The sequence below is a fragment of the Syzygium oleosum genome, unplaced genomic scaffold, assembly GCF_021117445.2.
Source record: "Syzygium oleosum isolate NSW1041296 unplaced genomic scaffold, Sole_v2.1 Sole_v2.46, whole genome shotgun sequence".
Classification (NCBI taxonomy): domain Eukaryota; kingdom Viridiplantae; phylum Streptophyta; class Magnoliopsida; order Myrtales; family Myrtaceae; genus Syzygium; species Syzygium oleosum.
The window spans coordinates 744695-765805 of record NW_026607530.1 but is presented as its reverse complement, the minus strand read 5'-3'; the positions used below and the strand labels follow the sequence as shown (position 1 = coordinate 765805).

Sequence of the window (21111 nt, the reverse complement as noted above, 5' to 3'; positions counted from 1 at the left end):
TTTAAACAAACAATATGAATATGGTCCACTATTTAGTAAGTAGATTTTAGTTTTCCCAAGTCCAACATTTCTCTTTTACAAGTGCATTATTACATGCTATAAATTGCATCGTGAAATCAAAGACGCAGCAGTTCATATGCCAAGAACATATACTACACGTTCGAAACAAGCGAGTGTAGTGTTGTTGAGAGATCACGTGCATCATGTATTATTATTCACCTAGCTTCCATTGTTGAATTAATTAAAGTAAGAAAATTTTATAAAACATACAATTTTTTAGATCCTTCCATAAGTCCGACCGGTTGCCATGGACTTGTGAAAGAAATTTGTGGTCAACACGGCTGCATCATTCTCAAAAACAATTTAAAATAAGAGATAGAATGGAAAGTATTTTTTTTTCACCTTCAAGCCTGGCAAACATGTGGCAAATGCTAAGTTGCTTCATTTTTTTGCTCTCATTGTATATATACAAACTCCGAGGGGTGAGGTCACTTGAGATTCTTAGGAGTTTTCCTCACAATCAGAGATAGATATAGCTGCCAGCATGTCTTATTTGATGGCAACAATATGGTATTTAGGAGCAAACTAAGGAAACAGGAGCACTTGTCTCCCCGGCTGTGAGAAGGCATACACATCCCCTACGTTGATCCACTGTACTATGATATCCTCTTTCTCCCTGGCTATCGCGTTCTTTGAAAATGCCATAACACTGCAGTTGACAAGCATGGAGAGCTGGACATAATGGTGTACACTGCTGCAACTAAGGACCCAGCCAAAGCCAACATGTTGTACAATGGCAAGGCCAACTTGGAGAGAGCGGCTAGCGTGAAACTGACGGGTGTTTCTTAGGGACCAAGCATGTGGCTCAAACCATGATTCTTTTGCGAGGAGGAAGAATCACCAATGTCGCTAGTGTCAGCTCGAGCGTGGACAAGGTTGCATCCCATGCATACACCATCTCCAAGCACACGATCGAGGGGCTCACAAGGAATGTAGCTGCGGAGCCCGGACAACATGGGATTCGTGTGAATTGTCTGTCAGCATATTTCATTCCAACACCATTGTCAAGGGACTTCTTCAAAATCGATGGGAATGGAGGATTCCCAGTGTACTCAAACCTGGATGGGGCGGCTCTTCAAAAAGAGGATGTAGCCGAGGCTGTTTTATATCTGGGGAGCGATATGTCCAAGTACATTAATGCCCATAATCTAGCAGTGGATGGAGGCTTCACCGCCACCAATCCTGCCTTTGGCTTATTCGCTCGTGCTTAAACTTGATGCTACGATCTACGATCACCTTTTCACTCCTTTGTATAAGAGTTAATGCACAATGACTCTCCGCTCAGTAGCTGTCGATCTCAATGTCTTTTCAGGCAAATAACATTCAAAGTCGTTCTGTGGCATGTCATTTCAGCAGAGCTACACTAAATCTTGACTAACAAGGATGAACAAACACATAACAATTGAATACAGCATTCCAACATATTTTCTGTCATCTTAATGCTCCCGTCGTGCAGAAAATAATGAGTAGACATTCTTAACTGCACGATCAAAGTGCTCTCTTCAAGTCATTGGACTTTCCAAATTGAACAATACTTAATCTGCTGTATCCAAACTTAACCCTCGCATTGAAGAAGATCCACAAAACCAGCACTTTTTTCTGCTATGAATAAGAAGGAAACCTCATGCAGAGAAGAGATCATGGCAGACTCAGCTTCCTCTTTTTTGCAGTTCTTCAGGATGTCAATCAGTTCAAGAAGCCTGGAGGTTCCTAGTAGTTTCTTTCTTCATTTTGTCTTCAATGTCCTTTCATCTATCCTCTATACTTCCTCTCTGTCAGACGAAATGGTCCGCGTCCCATGTTGCCAAGGAATATTTTCAAACTTCAGGGGCACGATCTGCTGAATATATGATCTTCCTGGAAAACGTCGTTTATCTTTTGGGAGCACTCAGAGCCGAGGCAACCAAAACGCTAAGTAAAAAGGAATTCCGATATGAGAGTACTGGCTAGATGATCCCGAATTTAAAGATATTGTCAAAGGGGCTCAGAATAGTGCTCAATCGGACTTTATGAGCAAATCGAGCAAGGTTACTGGTGCATTGGCGGATTGGAGAAGGAAGAAATTCTCTAATGCTCATCATTAAATTGAGAATCTAAAGAAGAAGCTTACTGAGCTAACCAACTGTCCCGGTGGGGATGCGAACAGGAAGGAGACCCAGCAAATTAAGAGCAAATTGAAAAAGTATGGAGGCAGGACAAGATGTATTGGAGCGTGAGATCCTAGATTAGCTAGTTGAGGTGGGGCGACAGGAATACCAAGTATTTCCATGCTACTACGGTCCAATGAAGACAGTATAACATAATTTCTATGTTGAAAGTGGATGATTACTGTTGAAGCCATGACCCTACAGTGTTGAGGCTACACATTGGCAATTTTTATAAGTCTTTATATGAAGCCATGGGTCCAACGAATTTTCAGCTCGTGTTAATAGGGTGTAAATTGCAAAGGACACAAGTTTGATAGGTACATTTGGATTGTTAAGTCATGTTGTTTCGCATACATTTATTCATAGGGTGTAAATTGCGAAGGGTATATTTAGAAGAGGAAAAGTTCGGAAACACCCTCTCGAGTTTATACAGTGCTTAGATCTGGATTTAGATTAGGCTAATTGAGTACATCTGATCGATTGACATATTCCCTAGGATACGCATTAGCTTATTTTTCTCATTGATGTTAGTTTTTGCCTTTTGCTCAAATTCATTAGAGAAACGTGAAAGCATTTTGTGCTGGTGGTGATGTTGGAAACATGTGCTCCATGTTAACAGGCGATCAAATCGGGATATGCTCTGCTTTAACTGTGCTTCATATGACCATAAAGGCTTATTAGTGATTATTACTGTGATGAGTTAGTAACTCAACAAGCTGACAAAATGTCATCGAACCTATTGGTATTAAACTCTCGAAAAATTTATAAATGGACGGTATTATAAGGTAAAGGTTTGTTGATGGTATGTTTACATTGGTATCGGTAATGAAATATAATAACTAAAGACTAGATAGAATATTGGCTACTGTGTAAGCTCGAGTGTCTTGATGCAATGCATTGGGAAGAGTCAGCCAAAAGCCTTTGTTTACATCGTACAAGAATCTTAGGAACATGGTCCGTGAGGATAAGTGCTAATAGACAGATTCATTTGTCAGGAAGTGCAGTTGCATTGTATTTCAACTTTCATGTTGACATAGACTTTTGGGTCCAAAAACACCACCGTCCAGCGATAAACAACACAGCATATACCATCTTCAACAAGCAATCTGACTGAAACCATTTTACATCTATATATTACTATTTCCGGTTATAAAATGGCATCAAAGCTACAGCCATTAGTTTACCAAACATATGGGAAATTGTATGGAAGGATTACCAATCATAGAAACCCGATATGGATCCTACATAGATTGTATCAAGCTCGATCGTGCCTGCTCTAGATAAATTGAGATCAGTTCGACCAAGATCAAGAAACGCTCAATTCTATCATAATTTTTTATTAAGTACATCCATTTGTCTAGATAAGATTTAAACTACGAGCTAGAATTGAAAGCAGAGGCCCCAAACCAAAGTTGTGCACATCTACATTAGAAACCAAGTATGCCAGGCATCAAACTTTGAGTGATGAAAATATAGCTATCAATAACGAGTTATAGCATTTAGCCCTCACAATTCTCGCAAGCAAAGCACTCACATGGCACCCTTAAACAGCCCATGAAGTTTGATGTTATACCAGAAACAGAACAAACCCTTTATTGGCTTGGCCTACTCCAACTCAAATAAGGAAATTCGATATCCTTATTTTGTTCGTTAACTAAAATCCAGCTTGAACTTTCTTCTTGTTTTACTCGGAAAGTGAAAATCTTTCACCAGAAAGGCTAATTTTGGTTTTTTATGAGTTCAAAGCATTGCAAAGTAAATTTGTAGGAAAATATAGATAAATAAATTTCATTGACTAATGTCAACGAAAATGTGCGAGAGAGTTTTACAACATTCACTATGGATATCTATATCCCGCTAATTGCGATTACACACAAGTAGTTACTACTATTAACTATGGTTACCGCCAAACATCCTCCAAGATAATAGGCATGCTTTTCATATGCTAATAATTATTATTCACAAGAGGTTACAACTTCTAAGGTCATCGGAATAATCAACCGCCACTCGATATTGCAACCGTCACTCAATTATTTGAATCATCACTTGATGCCAAAAGTCGACTCTCGATGTCTAGAATCGACATATCTTATTTGTCTACGGATTCCAACACTTAGCAGAATTTGCATCACAAAAATTGCAAAAATAGTCCACGTCAAAGCCGGCCGCTGCACCACAGAGGACGGTTGATGCTAACTAGACCGCCACGTTAGTGATTTCCGGTCAAAATTTGCCGAAATGACTAAATTCGCAAATCATCAAAATGTTTAAATTATTGCCTTTTATACTAACTAGTTGAAACTTGAAAGCCATAAAAATCATCAGTTTTAGAGAGAAATGCTATACCATCTGAGGAATTGGCGATCAATATAGGAATATGCCCTAAGCACAAGATGTTACCCTAGATTTTTCTATGTTGTAAACAAAGGCTTTGGGCTGACTCTACCCAACGCATTGCATCAAGACACACGAGCTTACTCATTAACTAACATTTTTTTTTTATCTAGTTCCCAAGGAAAGTGGGGTTCTAGGTCAGTCGCATTTCAACGAATAGATACTAATTTGCAAGTTGGCTTCAATATTTATAGCCTTAAATAATCAAGTGGCGATTTTAAACCAAACCCAATTGCTTAACATTTTGATGGGTTCCCTTGATCATGGCAGACAATCTACAGTAAGTTATCATAAATAATTATCAATACCCATGTTAACATACCATCAAAATACTTCAATACTTAGGTAGATAATGTTAAGGGAAGTGGAAGGGAATGAAACTTTGCGACGATGTGGCTCAATCACAAAACTCCTTGCCCGACTCTTTAGATAGATTGTGAGATGTAGTTGCTTCGTCGAGATTAATGGTTGCTTCTATTTACCCGGTAGTTATGCGTGGAATAATATTGCCCCAGAACATGGTATCTGCAATGCTGATGATGACCCGCGATTCCATCAACGGAAAAGACAAACAAAATTGATCAATCAGGAGGCCTTTTCCCACATGCAAGACCAGATGAGTCTTTGTTTATTCTACTTGTACCCAAATAGTCTTTGTTTGTTCTACTTGTACCCAAATAATGTTTATTATTGACTTTTGACAGCATACGAACGGATTATGCAATGGCCCAACCTGATGATTATTACGTAATTAAGCTTACGTACGCGCGCATGTGTCCTAATTTAGTCTAAATTTTAAGCAATACTGGGAGGGACCCAAATAGATTAATGAGGTTGCATATGCTTATTACGTGTTGAGTAGGATGTCCTTGTTTCGATGTCACGACAGCATTACTCGATTATAGATAGGAATTGAGCTTCCTTCCTTGGCCCTGTGCAGCCCAGATAGGAGGAGAGAACAGAGAGAGTGTGTGTGAAGGATGCAGGCTCTGAGCTCTATCGAGTTGTTCCGCAGAGACTTGGCCGAGCAGCCGGTGCGTCATCTCTACTCATTGATCTCCCACCATTTACATAGAGGCCATGCTTGGCGCCCTGATGGACGATGGTTTCATTTGCCTTTTCGCAGGTACTGTTCGAAGAGCATTCAGGAGTGAGGAAGGTGATCTTGAACCGGCCTTCCAAGTTGAACTCCCTCACCCTCGAAATGGTGCGTCCCTCTCTTCTTTCTTGTACTTGTTTATGTACGTCCATTGCTCATGCCCGTCTCGTCCGAGCAAACAGATTTCTCAGATGTTTAGCAAGTTGAAGGTCTACGAGGACGATCCGACCGTCAACGTTGTTATCTTGAAGGTAATCGCAGGTTGTGTTGGTGTCTGTACTTTCTTCCTACTGAGTTGCTTGCACGTATTTAAGCAGATAACAGTAGTTGGGTTTCGCGATTTCGTATAGTGTATAGATTTAGATTTAGATTCCATTGATCATGCACTAGCTGATTCATGTTTATGTTAATCTTCGCCTCTTGATCAAATATTCATCAGGCAAACGGGAAAGCATTTTGTGCGGGTGGTGATGTTTTCCAAAATATCTGCTCCATGTTAACAGGTGAGCAGATCCGGATCTGCTCTCTTTTGATTGTGTTTATTATAACTATAACCCTTGAAAAATGCAAGACTACCCTAATTAACGGGAAATGGTAATCGTCTCCCAAAACTTACAATATTAGGTGAACAGTCATATATACATGTATAATGTTTCGTGTAACCGTGTTGTTAAATTTCGATAAGTTTTCCTACCAAAAAAAAATTCGATAAGTTTTAGTGAGTGTTAAAAGAACTATTGGTAAAAATAAGTAAATGGCGACATTTTTTTCTAGTTTACTTAGTGAGCCTACCAACACTAGTTAATTTTACATAATAGTTGGTAAAGTGAAGGCTTTGTTAGAAAATGTAAACAAAAGTTGGGAAAATATTTTGTTAAAAATTGTCAAGGATACGAAAAAATAATCAAATAAATGTTCGTAACTAACTCAAATAAGAGTTGATAACTTAATTGTAGAAAAATTGGTAATCACTTCCATTAGGGTTAATACCACGAAAAACAACAAACCGATACACCTGTAGCAAATTTACCCCAAACTAATTTTTGACTGCCAAAAACCCCAATCTGGTACACTTATGACAAATTTACCCCAAAAACCCTAAATTGGTATATTTATGACAAATTTACCCTCTGTTAAATTGAATTGATATGACGAAAAATCACGAATTAGTACACCTGTGACTAAAACTTGAAACCAGTATACCCGTCAACGGCCACGTGTCATCCAACTCAGTAATTTGACCATAAAATTTAACGAAAATTAACAAAGGATAAATTTATCATAGGTGTACCCGTTTGGATTTTTTGGTGGTCATAAAATTAGTTTAGGGTAAATTTATCACGGGTGTACTAATTTGGAGTTTTTCGTTGTATTAACCCCTTTAATTAAAGTTGGTAATTTCTAAAAAAGTTTGTAAGCTTAAAAACTTGATGGGCAATTAGCATGATAAATAAAAATTGAGAAACGATAAGAAAAGTTGGTAAATTCAAAAGAAACTAAATAAACATTGTTGAGTTTTCAAAATAAGAGTTGGTTACCTAACCTTAGTTGGTAACTTAATTAGATGGGTAAATTCATGGAGGGTTGGTAAATTTAAGGGCTGGCACGAAAGATAAATAAAAGTTGGTAAAAGACAACAAAACAAAGTTGACAATTTTTTAACTTCAACAAAGATATTAATTTAATAAAAGAATTGGTAAGTTACCAATAAATTATCGAAAAATCAGGTGATCAATGATTTATTTTTGCCAACAGATTTTGTATACTTAGCAACTTCTTCAAAAATCAACCAACACAAAAAAAATCATTTTTTAACGCAACAGTAGAATCGTCTTATATACATGCATATATATATAAGTTCAGGTAGACATTGCAATTAATAATTATTTTGGCATTATTTTGAGAGTTTCCACCTATTTTATAAGTTTAGAAATTCCTTCCGCAAGCGAAGAAAACTTATTAATATTTACCTTTTATCTAATAATCCAAGGAAATCCTGGTATTACTAAAATCCTTCAGGACACTGGAGCTTCGGAGCAAGCTTTTACAAGAAACAACTCACCTTGGATCACCTGATAGCCACCTATACAAAGCCTTTGGTGAGATTTGGGGGCTTTTCTTCTTATACCGTACTTCCATGGCTGATGAACCAAACGATAAGTATCTGTAGTCAAGTTATAGCGATACCTTCTAAATCAACTTGAACATTTTTTTCTTTTCGTATGAGTGGTATTGAAGGTATGCCTCATCAACGGAGTTGTAATGGGCGGTGGTGCTGGACTCTCCATGCACGCGAGATTTCGAGTCGTGACAGAGAAGACGGTAAATAGTCCTCTATAATTTCGTTCGATTCGGATAACCGGACTCAATGGTGATGTATGATGATTGCAGATGAGCTTTATTCATCATAATGTGTCTTCTGAGACATCTGATAAAAGTTTTCTTGTCACTACAGAAGATGAATCTTTCTGAAGAGTGTTTCGATTCCTGATGTTGCAGGTATTTGCAATGCCTGAAGCAGTACTCGGAATCTTTCCGGATGTGGGTGCATCTCATTTCCTATCCAAGCTTCCCGGTTACTTTGGTAATTCTGAACTGCTTTTTCTTCTCTTTGTTTACTTCAGATGAACCCATAATACACATATTGACCATTGTAGGTATGGAATTAAAGATGAAGAGAATTACATTGTATCGATCTTTTCATTTGTGGTCTTGTATATGTGTCTTATCGACAAATTTTAATTGACTAGTTAGTGTGTGTATTGCACCGAGCTTTTTAATTGTCAAAAATTGAATTTATCTAAAATCTAGATTAGATTTTCCTATCATTTGGATTTTACAAGTGGTGTTACATTGAGCAGGTGAATATCTAGGATTAACCGGAGCACGGGTCGATGGAGAAACAATGCTTGCATGTGGCCTCGCAACTCATTTTGTCTTTTCAAAGGTAACTAGTTGTTTGCAATTTTGAAACTTGCGCACCTTTCCATTGAATAGTTAAAAGGAAAAAAGGTGGCACATTAGATGTATTTAATTATTGATACCATTTTAGTTTTTCTTTTATATATATACGGGTAATCCTTTATTTTCTCGATAGGATCTTCCTCTTTTAGAACACGCTTTCTCTTCGGTGGATTCATCAAATGCATTAGAAATTTCATCGGTCATCAACAAGTATGCGCACAAATCCGATACGAAAGAGGAAGATCTTCACAAAAGGTTACTGATATTCTATTCTAGCACTTCACTCTCTTCCTGTCGAATGGAATCTCTTCATCAACAAGTCTTCATTGTTGGAATAGATTGAAGAGCATAAACAGATGTTTCTCAAGACAAACTGTGGAGGGCATATTACGTTCTCTCGTAAGCATACGTTGGTGTGATTTTTCTCTCTTTCTTCTTTTCTAGTTGCGCAGCTGAGATAGTTGTACGGTGCAGGAGAAAGAGTTGCTAGATAACTTGGCAGAGAATTGGATCATCGAGGCAGTGAACAGTATGAAGTCTGCTAGTCCGACCAGCCTAAAGATTTCTCTGAGATCGGTAATATGCAAAACAAAACGTATACTATCAAGCTTAGGGGTAATTTATACAGATTAACGCTTTTGAATGATAGTGAAATTCGACAAACGTCTTCCACTTTTCAAAATCTACTCTCTTAGGGTGTGCGCAGATGGGAATTTGAAAGTAGAAAGTATTCAGCAATTTGTGTTAGAGTAGAATGGGAGTTATCCAGTCATAAACTAACTCATTGCGTCCGTACATGCATGTATGTTTATGCTTATTCCAGCAGTTGCAGAGTACATGGTACACATGATTGTCAATTATTTATGTCTAACATTACGAGGAGCACGGCGTATTGCATTCAACAACTAAAAAGAACTTGTCGAATCTTGATGATTAGATAAGAGAAGGACGTGGTCAGACGATTGAACAATGTCTAGCTCGGGACTACACCGTCTATTGCAACGTCGTGCGAAGGAAGATCACCAATGACTACTATGAGGTACGAACCATGAGCAGTGATAGGATGCGACAAACTCTAAACAGATATTTAAATATGTAGGACATATTCAAGTACTCAATGAGAGCTTTTGTTTGTCACGTCACTTTTATAAGCAACTTCCTAATAGCCGAGAAGTTATTTCATGGACCACAAACCATATAAATCAATACCATCTCAATCATTGATTATATGGATCCGACTGTAAAGCCTATATGATCAATCGTACGGATGAACATGATCTAACTATCTATAAACTATACGATATTTCTGTAACTAGAGTATCCGCCGAGAGTGTCCGTCGTTTGTCATATGTATCGCTCTCTTCTTCAATTTGTGTAATGCATTGGTGAATACGTTTTGGTGCAGGGTTCAAGGGCAATTTTTTTCGATAAAGACAAAAGGCCCAAGGTACAAATATTTACACCGTTACCCTACTATTTGACTTGTCGAGTTGGATCTTGAAACTTTGTTTAGTAAGAGCAACAATACATCAGTTTATTTGACATTTGATATGGTGATGACATTGTGTTTTAGACATCTTCTTTTTACGTCCAAACCTTTTGATTGGTACTTGGCTTTGTCTGTCATTTGTTGTACATTGGCTAAACGAAGACGGTCCAAATCATTACTTTCTCTTAACTGATAAATGGGAGGAGAAGGACACATGTTACAACAACACATTATAGAGTCTCTTGTATATTATCCTAATAATAAAAATCCAAGTACTAAACTTCAGTGAGTTCAAGAGACTCGCAGAGATTTGAGATCCTATAATCGTCCGTAAGGTAATAAGGTATGATGTAAGCTAGAATTGTATTAAGTCATGCGCTATAATACGTTGTTCCATAATATACCAACAACTTAACCTTTTAGGACAAACAGTTTATCTCACAATTTGGATGAATTGATACATGACGCTGAGCATGAGCCTGACTTTAGTTTGATGAACACAGTGGGAGCCGCCAAAGTTAGAGTTAGTCGGAGCAGAGATGGTGGATATGCTATTCAAAGCATTGGAGGATGATGACGATTGGAATTGTCTACAGCTCCCTGCACGGTCCTCCGACATGCTTGACCACACGAGATCGAAGCTCTGAATGAACCTATTTGTGACACAACTCACACATATTGCAATACAGCAAACTGGAAACTGTGACATCAGTAACCACGTAAACACAACTCAGATATATTGGCCTGCATTTGTAATGTGACAGTCTTATTTGTCAAAATCACACGAGACAACTCAAGCTTTCCTGATTAACTTCCTGTCTAAATCTTAGCTTTTGATGAATACTTTCGCCTGTGGGAATCACATTGCCCTCTAAATTACAAGCAACGAAGAGGAATAATTGCTGTCGATGCATCTAAAGATAGAACAGCGCAGTATCTATGTCGAATTTCGACTGCACACGCACCCATCAATGCCAGCTTCAAGGCAGAGCCAGGACACTCCTAAAGTTTTCTGGAGATGAAAATCTAGTAATACCAACAGTAGCAGAGAAAAAGAGAAATCGACAGCAGAAGAAAAAGATTACCTTATTTGTTTCTATTATAAAATGGGAGCTTGTACAGTTCCGCAAAACCGAAACCCCAAACTCGATTGTACAAATAAATAAGGAATATGCTAGATCATTCCATTTTGAAACAAGCTCGCATTCTCGGCCTGAAAGCAGCACAGCAATTGTCAGTGACTCAAGAAAAGTCTCTGCTCAAGCAAATTAGATCCTCGAACAATGTCACAATTATTACCATTGCACCCACAAATACGCCTTCAAATAGACAAACATCAAGAATCCAAGTTTAGCTTCAGGTTGTCGTCTTTGCGGCCAATACACGCAACTGAGCATTATTTGGCAGACATAGGAAAGTGCAGGTATTGCTCTACAAAATAAGAAAGTACTGCTCCACCAATGCTTTCAAATCAGAGTATCTTATCTTAATTTCTCCGGAGAAACTCAAAAGTTAATACACTCTTGCAGTTTTTTTCTAACCTCAAAAAGGAACTACACTTATTGTCCAATCTTCTTCTCCAAAATCACCCTCAGCATAAGATTGTGGAAAACTAAGCACAAACCAATGCCAGGCAGAGGTGGGAGGACTACCGCAAAACAGCAAAGCTTAGACCTCAAAAGTTTGAACTTGGATCCAATTTGAAGACGATAAAGCAGCAACATCCTGAGATGGCTTTGGCAATGCAGGTTTTTCCTTAAAAACTTTACTTTTATCCGCATTCTCGAACAATTGCTTCCGGAGGACACCATGCAAACGCCCAAAGAGTTGCTTCTTCAGGGATTCAAATGCCAAATCCAACCTCTCCAGCTGCTCCATCGCATTCACATTATACATGAATAACCCATAGTAGAGGTCAAAGCTATCACCAGCCGTATTCTCCACCAAATTTAACAAAGTCTCGTACCCTTTTGTATTAATTGGGCTGGACTCCAAGCCCAGTTTCTCCAGTGTCCTCCCCATTGTGTGCGTGATAAACTGTGACCCAGCTGCATGCCAATCATGTTCAGCACAACTCATCTCCACCATTAGACACCCTTCCTGTGCAAATATGTCCAAAAACTGGTCACATCGTGCTTGTCTTAACTCATCACTTCCAACCCTAACTTTATCATAAACAAAGGAAAGACCATTCCATCCATTCTTGCCGCTCTCGGGTCCGAACATTGGGTGTGTGCAAAGAACATCAAAATCTAATGGCAAGTTCTGGAGAAACAAAACCCTCGGAAATTCCTTCACCGAAAGTACATCGACGAACAAGGTACTCCTTTTCAATCTTTGGAGAGGCAATGACTTAAGGACGCTCTCTGTAGACAAAATCGAGCTGCAAAGAAGGATCACGTCGGGATGCTCTTCACAAAGATCATCCACATTAGAAAAGAAAGAAACCCCCAACCTTTGAGCAGCCTCAGAGTAATCTGATCGAGAATAAGCTATAACTGTGTGACCTTGGCGGACCATGGTCTTCCCTAGAAACTGGCCAAATTTTCCAAACCCAACAATGGCAATCTTGAGGGGCGACCTATCTTGAGAACTGCTGGAGCTAGGCACTGGATAGCCGATTGTCGAAGCAACATCTTGGAATCTAACGGTTTAGAGAAAAATTATGAATGAGATTCTACATCAAATGAATTTTCTAAAAGAGGTAGAAAGATGTTACAAATCTTTCAGCAAACACAAGAAACAAACACATTTTCCTTACATTAGTATATCTCATTGTTCCACAGAAAATACAATGAAAATGGGAACATTAATCGCAACTGACTATCAGTTTTGAGGTATATTAAATCATTAAACCCTAACACTAGACTTCATTCTCACTGCCACAACTTAAAAAAAGGGAATAGCATAATACCTAAAAAAACTTCGTGCTAGTAGCATTTCTACTGCTCTCTTGAAAAGCAGCGAATATACAGTCAAATGATCAAGGACAAGCGATATAACTGAATAAGAAAAGTTCCCACAACCAAAACAAAGAAACCATTTATTAGCAAAATCATACCCCATTGATTTTGAAGTACCCGCACCATGTTTAATATTCATCAGCACCCCGTAATTCTCCAGCGAAACGGGCACTGTCTCGGCACTTTCAAACAACTGCTTCCTCACCACATCATGTAACCTTCCAAACAGCTGCTTCTTCAATGCCTCGAAAGCCAAATCCAACCTCTCCAACATCTCCAACGAATTTTTATTATACATGAACAAACCATAGTACAAATCGAAGCTGTCCCCTGCAGTATTTTCCACCAGAGCTAGCAACTTCTCGTACCCCTTCGTGTTAATCGGCGTCGATTCCAATTCCAACTTCCCCAGAACCCTCCCGACCGTGTGCGTGATGAACTGCGATTCGGCAGCACATCTATCGTGCTCGGCGCAGGTCATCTCCACCATATTACACCCCTCCCTCGCGAAGATATCTAGAAATTTCTCGGCCCTCGAAATCCTCAATTCCTCATCGCCAATCCTAACCTTCTCATACACAAAATTAAGCCCACTCCATCCATTCTTCGCACTCTCAGGTCCAAACATCGGATGCGTACAAATTATATCAAAATCACAAGGCAAAAGCTGAACTAGCAAGGTTTTCGCAAACTCTTTTACCGACAAGACGTCGACGACCAGCGTGTTCCGCTTCAATCTCTGCAAAGGCAGCGACTTTACGACTCTTTCCGTCGAAATGATCGAAGTGCAGAACAAGATGACTTCCGGGTGCTCCTCACACAGGTCGTCCGGGTCGCGGAAGAACGTGACCCCGAGCCTGCGAGCGGCGTCGGAGTGGTCGGATCGCGAGTGGGCGAGGACGGTGTGGCCCTGGCGCGCGAGGGTCTTGGCCAGGAACTGGCCGAAGTTGCCGAAGCCGACGACGGCGATCTTGAGCTTCCCGTGCGATTCGAAGCGGGCGGAGAGCTTGGACTCGTAGTCGTACAGCTGGGCGGCGTCCACGGACTGGATGCGGAGATGGCAATGGCGGCGGCGGCGGCGGCGGCGGGGGGAGAGGGGTTGAGGGGATTTCAGGCTGGAGGGGAGAGACTGGGACCCGGGGTGAGGAGAGAGTGTGCGGCGGAGTTGAGAGAGGGACGGCGGCGGCGGCGGCGGCGGCGGACATCGGAGGCGTTGCAGGGAGGCGAAGGCGAACGGCATGTTTGCCGGATTTTCACAGAGAGAGAGACGTGCCGGAACTCTTTGCGAGGGAGACTAAGGTTTTTTTTAAACGAACTCGTCTCATTTCCACAATTTTGTTTGTCAATGCCACGAAAAATCCCAAATTGATACACGTATGATAATTTTACCCTAAATTAATATTTTGACCATCAAAAATCTCAAAATGATACACTTGTGATAAATTTATTCTCATTTTATTTCCTTTAATTTTTACTATCAAATTGCTTTGTTAAATAACACACGACAGTTGACTGATGTGTCAGTTTTATGTTTTACCCTCCGTTTGTCACAGGTGTAACAGTTTGTGATTTTTTTTTGCATTAATTCAATTTAACAGAAACTAACAGGGGGAAAATTTATCACAAATGTACCAGTTTAGAGTTTTTAGTAATCAAAATATAAGTTTGGGGTAAATTTATCACAAGTGTACCAGTTTGAGGTTTTTTGTGGTCAAAAAATTAGTATGGGATAAAACTGTCACAAGTATATCAGTTTATGATTTTTTTTATGGTATTAACCCTTGTCAATTTGAAGAGCTTTCGAAGAAACTGCCAAATTGGTAAGACCCAGCTTGAATTATGTTACATTAATATTCTAATTAAGGAAATATTTATGTATCAATCATCCATAGAAAAAACAAAATTTTGTTTAAAGTTCTACGGGAAAATTTCAAATGAGAGCCGACCTTGTGTCAAATAAGAGCTCGAAGTGGCCATTGCAGTTTTCAAATAAGGACATAACCTTGTCGATCGTCAACTGGCTAACAATTCCAACCAATCATGGGCTTTTTCATCTAAAGACAATTTTTATTTTTATTTTTTTTATTTTTTATTTTTTCTCATTTCTTTTTTTTTCTTTTCGGAGAGGCCAGATAGGGCGAGGCCGACCCTCACCTGTGGCTTTTGAGGGCGACCTCACCCAAGGCGAGGGTTGCCTTGCCAAGGCAAGACGGACCTTGTCGGACTCTAGCAGGGCAACCCCCATGTAGGCGAGGCCTCCCCTCGCTTGTGGCTAGCAAGGGTGGGCCTCACCAGATTGGGCTGGGCGAGCCAGCCCTCTCTAAACATCGTTAGTGGCCGGCCATCGCTTGAGACCGGCCACCAATGAAGAACAAAGAAAAAACTAGAAAAAGGAAAAAAAAGAAAAAAAGAGGAAAAAAAAAGAGGTAAAGGACGAAAATGTCATTGACCATTTAGAAAGTCAGGTCATTCTTTGAAATTAACATAGCCACTCTATGCCCTTATTTGAAATAAGATACACTTCATACTCTTATTTAAGAAAATAAGGGAATTTCGGGCCTTTATTTACAACAAAATTCACTTCATATCATTATTTAAGAAAACGATGGCACTTTAGACCTTTATTTACAATTTTTCCCTAGTTCAAAAAATTAAAATGTAATACTCGGAGACGAAACTCTTGAATATTTACTTATATCTACCTCATATACGAGCATGTTTGTGATATCGATAAATATAAGATGTTTCGATTTTCGGTTGTTAACTAGACTTTGGTGAAGCATTAATAATTACAAACCTCCTTGGCGGACCTTTTCCTTACGTGAATTAAATAGTTACAAGAATTTATTTCTAGCTAACGGGCATCTCATTAAATACAATTTAATAAGGAATATTTCAACACTTCAGCAGTATGAGGAAAGAATTTTTTTTTTCTTTGGTAAAATTCTTCAAAATTCAATACATCCATATTTTATCAAGAGATTCTTCGGCTGCGAAAAGTCAACTCGCAGTGCTGAGCTGGCGAAAGAGTCCCACGATCAGACACGTGAGGCACGTGGGGACCGCTGGGTTTAAGGAAAACGACTCGTCGTATTTAGGTTCACTAAAGGAAATAAATTCCATATCGTACTATAATTTTTTTTCTCCAAAAAAAAAAAGGAGACAAGGAAAGGTAAGGGAAAGAGGTCTTTGTCACCAAATATGTCGGGTATTTTTTAGGGTGCTTTCGTTTCGTGAAAAATGAGTAATTTGAAAAATATTTTCTTCTTTGCCACAAAAGATGCAATCAAAACCAACGTCTTGTCCAAGCAATGGCGTTCCACTTGGACCGCTAATCCACATATATCTTTCTCTGTGGCCTTCTGCGATAATAGGAGGATGTTCCGGCGTTTCATGGCTTTCGTGGACGCGGTGCTGCACCGCTACTAAGGTGAAGAGCTTCCTCTTTGATGCTCCTTTTCACGCCTTCTTCCCCCAGTCAAGGACTGATAGGTGGCTCCGCAATGCTGTCGAGCCAACCATTGATAGGTGGCTCCCCTTTGCTGTCGAACACAACATCGAAGAGGTGTCTATGACCCTTGTACAACGACAACATTTATGACTTACCGCAGTTCGTTTTTCTGCTGCACTACGCTGGTGAGTTTTCACGTGAAAACGTTGCTGTTTTTCGATGATGGGTGCTGTGAATTGGCCTTCGCTGAAGATATTGCGCATTGATCATGCGGAGTTGAAGGATAATGCGATGATGAGAGTTTTGAGTGGCTGCCCTGTTCTAGAGTTCTTTGAGTTGAATGGCTGCACGGGATTCAAGCACATTAAAGTTAAATCAAGAGGTTTGAAAGAGTTGGTGATTGATTCTCACGGGTTCCGTAGTGGTCAAGGTCGTTTCCTGAAAGTTTCGGCTCCTCATCTTCTCAAATTGCGCCTCTTGGCAATACTTCTGTGGGGGGAGAGTTCAAAGTAGATAAAGTGTCTTCCTTGGCTAAGGCCGAGTTAAATTTCGAAGAAACACTCGGGACAGGTTCAGGCTCATGGCGATCTTGTCAAGACTCTTCTCCAGAGTCTGCATCATATCACGAAATTGGTGATGGGGGAGATGGTGCCTTCAGGTGCAAGCCGATTATTTTAATTTTGAGGACATTCGTTACAGATTTTGCCATTTGCTTAGTATAGATTGTGATATTGTTTATCGGTGCTTGATGATACCATGCCCATAAATTGTCAGTTCAAAGAAACAATGCAGATGAGACTTTCTTTTCTTTTTATAATGAGACTTTCACACATCTTAACTTGATATCGCCATTATGGATCCGGCAATACATTCAAACTTTGATAAGACTTCGGATGTGCCATAAATTTTTTTTTCTTGAGAAGCATTTGCTGGTTGTTTGCCTGACTCATTTGTTTGGTCTATCCGCAATTGGGAGAGATGGTTGGAACTGCAGGAATGTTTTATGAATGATCTTCTTTAGTGCTTGAAGAAGTAAAAGTGATTTTTATTTCTTCTTCTACCGCGACTGACGTGCTTAGGTGCTGTCGTTAACGGAGGCGAGAGGACCATTTCTTCCATCCTTAGAATGTCGGCAACTGACATTCCATGTCGCGTTGGACCATGAGGGAGCTCCCGGGATAGCGAAAATACTCGAAAGTTCGCCACACCTGGAGAAGTTATTCTTACGAATGACTTGCACACCCACTTTTTGGGTAAACAATTGCTAGAACCCTCTCAATTCACTTTTAACAGCAAATTTGCATGAACATGTGAATTTCAGCCTTAGGCCGCACATAAATCTGTCGTTTCTTCTGTCATTTTAATTGACATTACTGAATTGATTTTCCAGCGATTTATGTTTCTCCTAATGCAGCAACAACTATTTTATCCTGTCAAACCTCCTCGATATTTTGTCTCGTGTTAGTTCCAATCATGTCACTCATCATTTGTCATGATGTTCTAGAATGTTGGCCGTCGCAACTTTGATGTGGAAGAATTTTGGGATTCTGCAAAGCTGAGGATCTGCCAGCGCCTAGCGCATCTCAAGAATGTCAAGATTGTTGATCCCGATGCCGATTGGCCGGTGTGGGAACCCGTTCTTTCCCTACTCGAGTTTCTCCTCGAGAACGCGCCCCGGCTGAACAAAATAGAGATTGATAGTAACAATTCCAAAGGGTCCAGGGCAATTGAACCATGGGCGCTACTTGAAGTGGCTTGGGCAATTCTGTCGTGTCTGCTGAATGCAAAGCAAGAACCATAAATTCTTCGGACTCAGAATTTATTCAGAAGGAAAGACTTGTAGCAAAAGGCTACTCACAATCAGTAAACTGAATCCAATAAGGAGACAAAATGGATAGATTGGAGTAGAAGTATGCAATCAATTCAGCATATATATGTGTAGAATAAAGGCAGAATTTAGACATTCCCAGATTGTCAAAATGATGCTTCACAAAAATTCCAGCTTTCTCAGATATTTGAAATCAACGCTCTTGTGGTTCATAATTCCTCTGAACAACAAGATCTTGTAATATTCATTGTGCATTCGATTTATGAACAGACTTCCTTTTCCCTTGATTCCAGAAGCAATTCTAATTTTCATATCGAAATTGTTAACAAGTCTTGCATCATCATCTTCCTTTATCTTTTCAATTTTAGATTCTAAGCTACTCTTTGACTTAGGGCTTGTAACAACAGGTTTCTTCAGAGGATCATCTTCCAATCTTCACCTAAAGAAACCTGTTGTTACAAGCCTTAAGTCAAAGAGCAGCTCAGAATCTAAAATTGAAAAGATAAATGAAGACGATGATGCAAGGCTTGTTAACAATTTCGAGATGAAAATTGAAATTGCTTCTGGAATCAAGGGAAAAGGAAGTTTGTTTAGAAATTGAATGCACAATGAGTATTATAAGATCTTGCTATCCAGAAGAATTATGAACCACAGGAGTGTTGATTTCAAATATTTGAAAAAGTTGGAATTTTCATGAAGCATCATTTTGACAAACCTGGGAATGTCTGAATTCTGCCTTTAGTATGCACATATGTATGCTGAATTGACTGCATACTGCTACTCTAATCTATCTATTTTGTCTCATAGGACAAGACCATTCTCAATGGAAGAGAATGTTGCTGCAGAATATGCAGATATTCAGGGGGAGATTCTGACTGTGAAGACAATGATTAAGATATCTCAGAGTCAGCTCTGATACCACCCGCAACATCCCGGGTTTACACTGTGTAATACGTTTTAAAGTCATGAGGGTTAGTAAGTCCATGATCATATAATGGAATCCAACTAGTAGGCTGTCATGTCGCACCCAAATCATTCTCCCGGCTTGAAGGTTGTTCTCAGTTATCCCTCCCTAGGACGCCCCACTTCCAAAAGCGTGCTTAAATGTGATTTTCGCATCGGCCTGGATGTCATCTTCTCGTGACTGCACCGTTTGTTACCTTAGGCAACATGGAGTAGATTAAGGAGAAATTGGACGGAACTGGAATTGATCTTTAGGGTTTTTTGTGAGAGGAGGGGGGTTGACGAGGGTAACATATGATTGATACGGTTTGTAGTTTTAGAATATTTTTTTCTTGATGATACATATAAGGAAACATTATACACACATACATACATACATACATACATACATACATACATACATATATATATATATATATATATATATATATATATATATATATATTCATTCCTCTCTCGAGATATCTCCTCCATCCCAATTTCTTTTTTTTCTTTTTTGGTCATACAATTTCCTCTTTCGTGTATGCCCAATTTCTTGTTTTTTTCCACGTTAGTCGATTTTGTTTTACTTTTATTAAAAGATTAATACAACGAAAAACCCCAAACTTATACATATATGATAATTTTACTTCAAACTATTTTTTTGACCATAAAAAGTCTCAAACTTGTACATTTGTGACAAATTAATCCTATGTTAAATTGGATTAATATCGTGAAAAATCTCAAACTAGTACACCTGTGACAAATAGAGGGTAAAATCCCAAACTGGTACATCCGTCAACTGGCACATGTCATCCAACTCAGTAATTTGACTTTAAAATTTAACAGAAACTAACTAAAGGTAAAATTGTCATAAGTGTACCTGTTTAGAGTTTTTGGTAATCAAAAAATTAGTTTAAGACAAAATTGTCAAAAGTGTACTAATTTGAGATTTTTTGCATTATTTACCCTTTATTAAAACATGTTCTTTGTTAGCCATAGTCTCTTTGGTTGACATGTATAGAATTGGCCTTTTATTTGGTCCTCCTATCATATGTATGGCTCTACTCAAGAAATATCATTTCTCATAATTTTTGGCGTGCTTAATTTCGCCGTCGATCAAGATATTTAGACATAAATTGTTATCGATAATGAAAATATTTTCAATTGATTAATTGTCGCGACCTAAAATTCCTCTCAGGCTAATGGATTGTTAAGACTAAGCCTAACTCGGGCCCTCCCAAGCCCTACCAATTCGCAACTTAGGGCTTAAGTTTTTAACATGCAAAAGTTTTTATGCTCGGAGTCGCCACTAATCAATTTATGGTAGGTTGATTAGAAACCTAAATAAAACATAGGGAGATATGTTTTATTCCTACGAACCAGAGATTCTAAGCCCGGGGACTTGATTACGCTAGATCTGGTCTAACGCCTTTTCGGTACCTTTTCTTTTCAAAAATGTTTTGGCAGGCAGTTTGGATCCATTTCAACTTAGTTACTAACATGTGAGGTGTCCATGCGAGTGCGCAAACCACCAATTTAACACCCAGAAAGCATTAAATAAATTGCAAGTTTGGAAGAATTACTTACCTGGAAGCAACGTAAGCATCTGCATTGTTAGCTAGAAAATCACATTGACACCCTAATATGATTTCTAATTAACAAGCAATTCACTCAATTTCTTTTTTGGATTTTCACTTATTTAAATGAAATCTAGCCTATATGCAATGACATGCGATTAATGCAACCTAGCATGCAAACTGTATGTCGTGCG

At 39.1% G+C, this 21111-nt stretch overlaps 2 protein-coding genes and 2 pseudogenes across 2 annotated transcripts; 3 read left to right on the top strand and 1 right to left on the bottom strand.

Annotated features, from left to right (window-relative positions):
- The first annotated feature begins 20 nt into the window (after positions 1–20).
- Positions 21–1271, top strand: LOC115687374 (borneol dehydrogenase, mitochondrial-like; annotated as a pseudogene).
- Positions 1272–5541: 4270 nt separating this feature from the next.
- On the top strand, positions 5542–11088 carry LOC115687408 (probable 3-hydroxyisobutyryl-CoA hydrolase 3). Its single transcript, XM_056306658.1, has 14 exons — positions 5542–5635; positions 5728–5808; positions 5883–5951; positions 6140–6203; positions 7720–7799; positions 7939–8022; positions 8200–8284; positions 8562–8647; positions 8798–8919; positions 9003–9063; positions 9139–9240; positions 9602–9703; positions 10070–10111; positions 10657–11088. The coding sequence occupies exons 1-14, from the start codon at positions 5582–5584 to the stop codon at positions 10798–10800; spliced, it is 1176 nt and encodes a 391-aa protein (XP_056162633.1). The 5' UTR covers positions 5542–5581; the 3' UTR covers positions 10801–11088.
- A 132-nt stretch (positions 11089–11220) lies between these two features.
- Positions 11221–14356, bottom strand: LOC115687407 (arogenate dehydrogenase 1, chloroplastic). The gene is made up of 2 exons (XM_030612958.2): positions 13215–14356; positions 11221–12797 (listed from the first exon to the last, which is right to left on the bottom strand). Exons 1-2 carry the CDS (start codon positions 14354–14356, stop codon positions 11822–11824), a joined length of 2118 nt encoding a protein of 705 aa, XP_030468818.2. The 3' UTR covers positions 11221–11821.
- A 2040-nt stretch (positions 14357–16396) lies between these two features.
- LOC115687372 (putative F-box/LRR-repeat protein At3g28410) lies at positions 16397–17871 on the top strand (annotated as a pseudogene).
- Positions 17872–21111: the final 3240 nt, after the last annotated feature.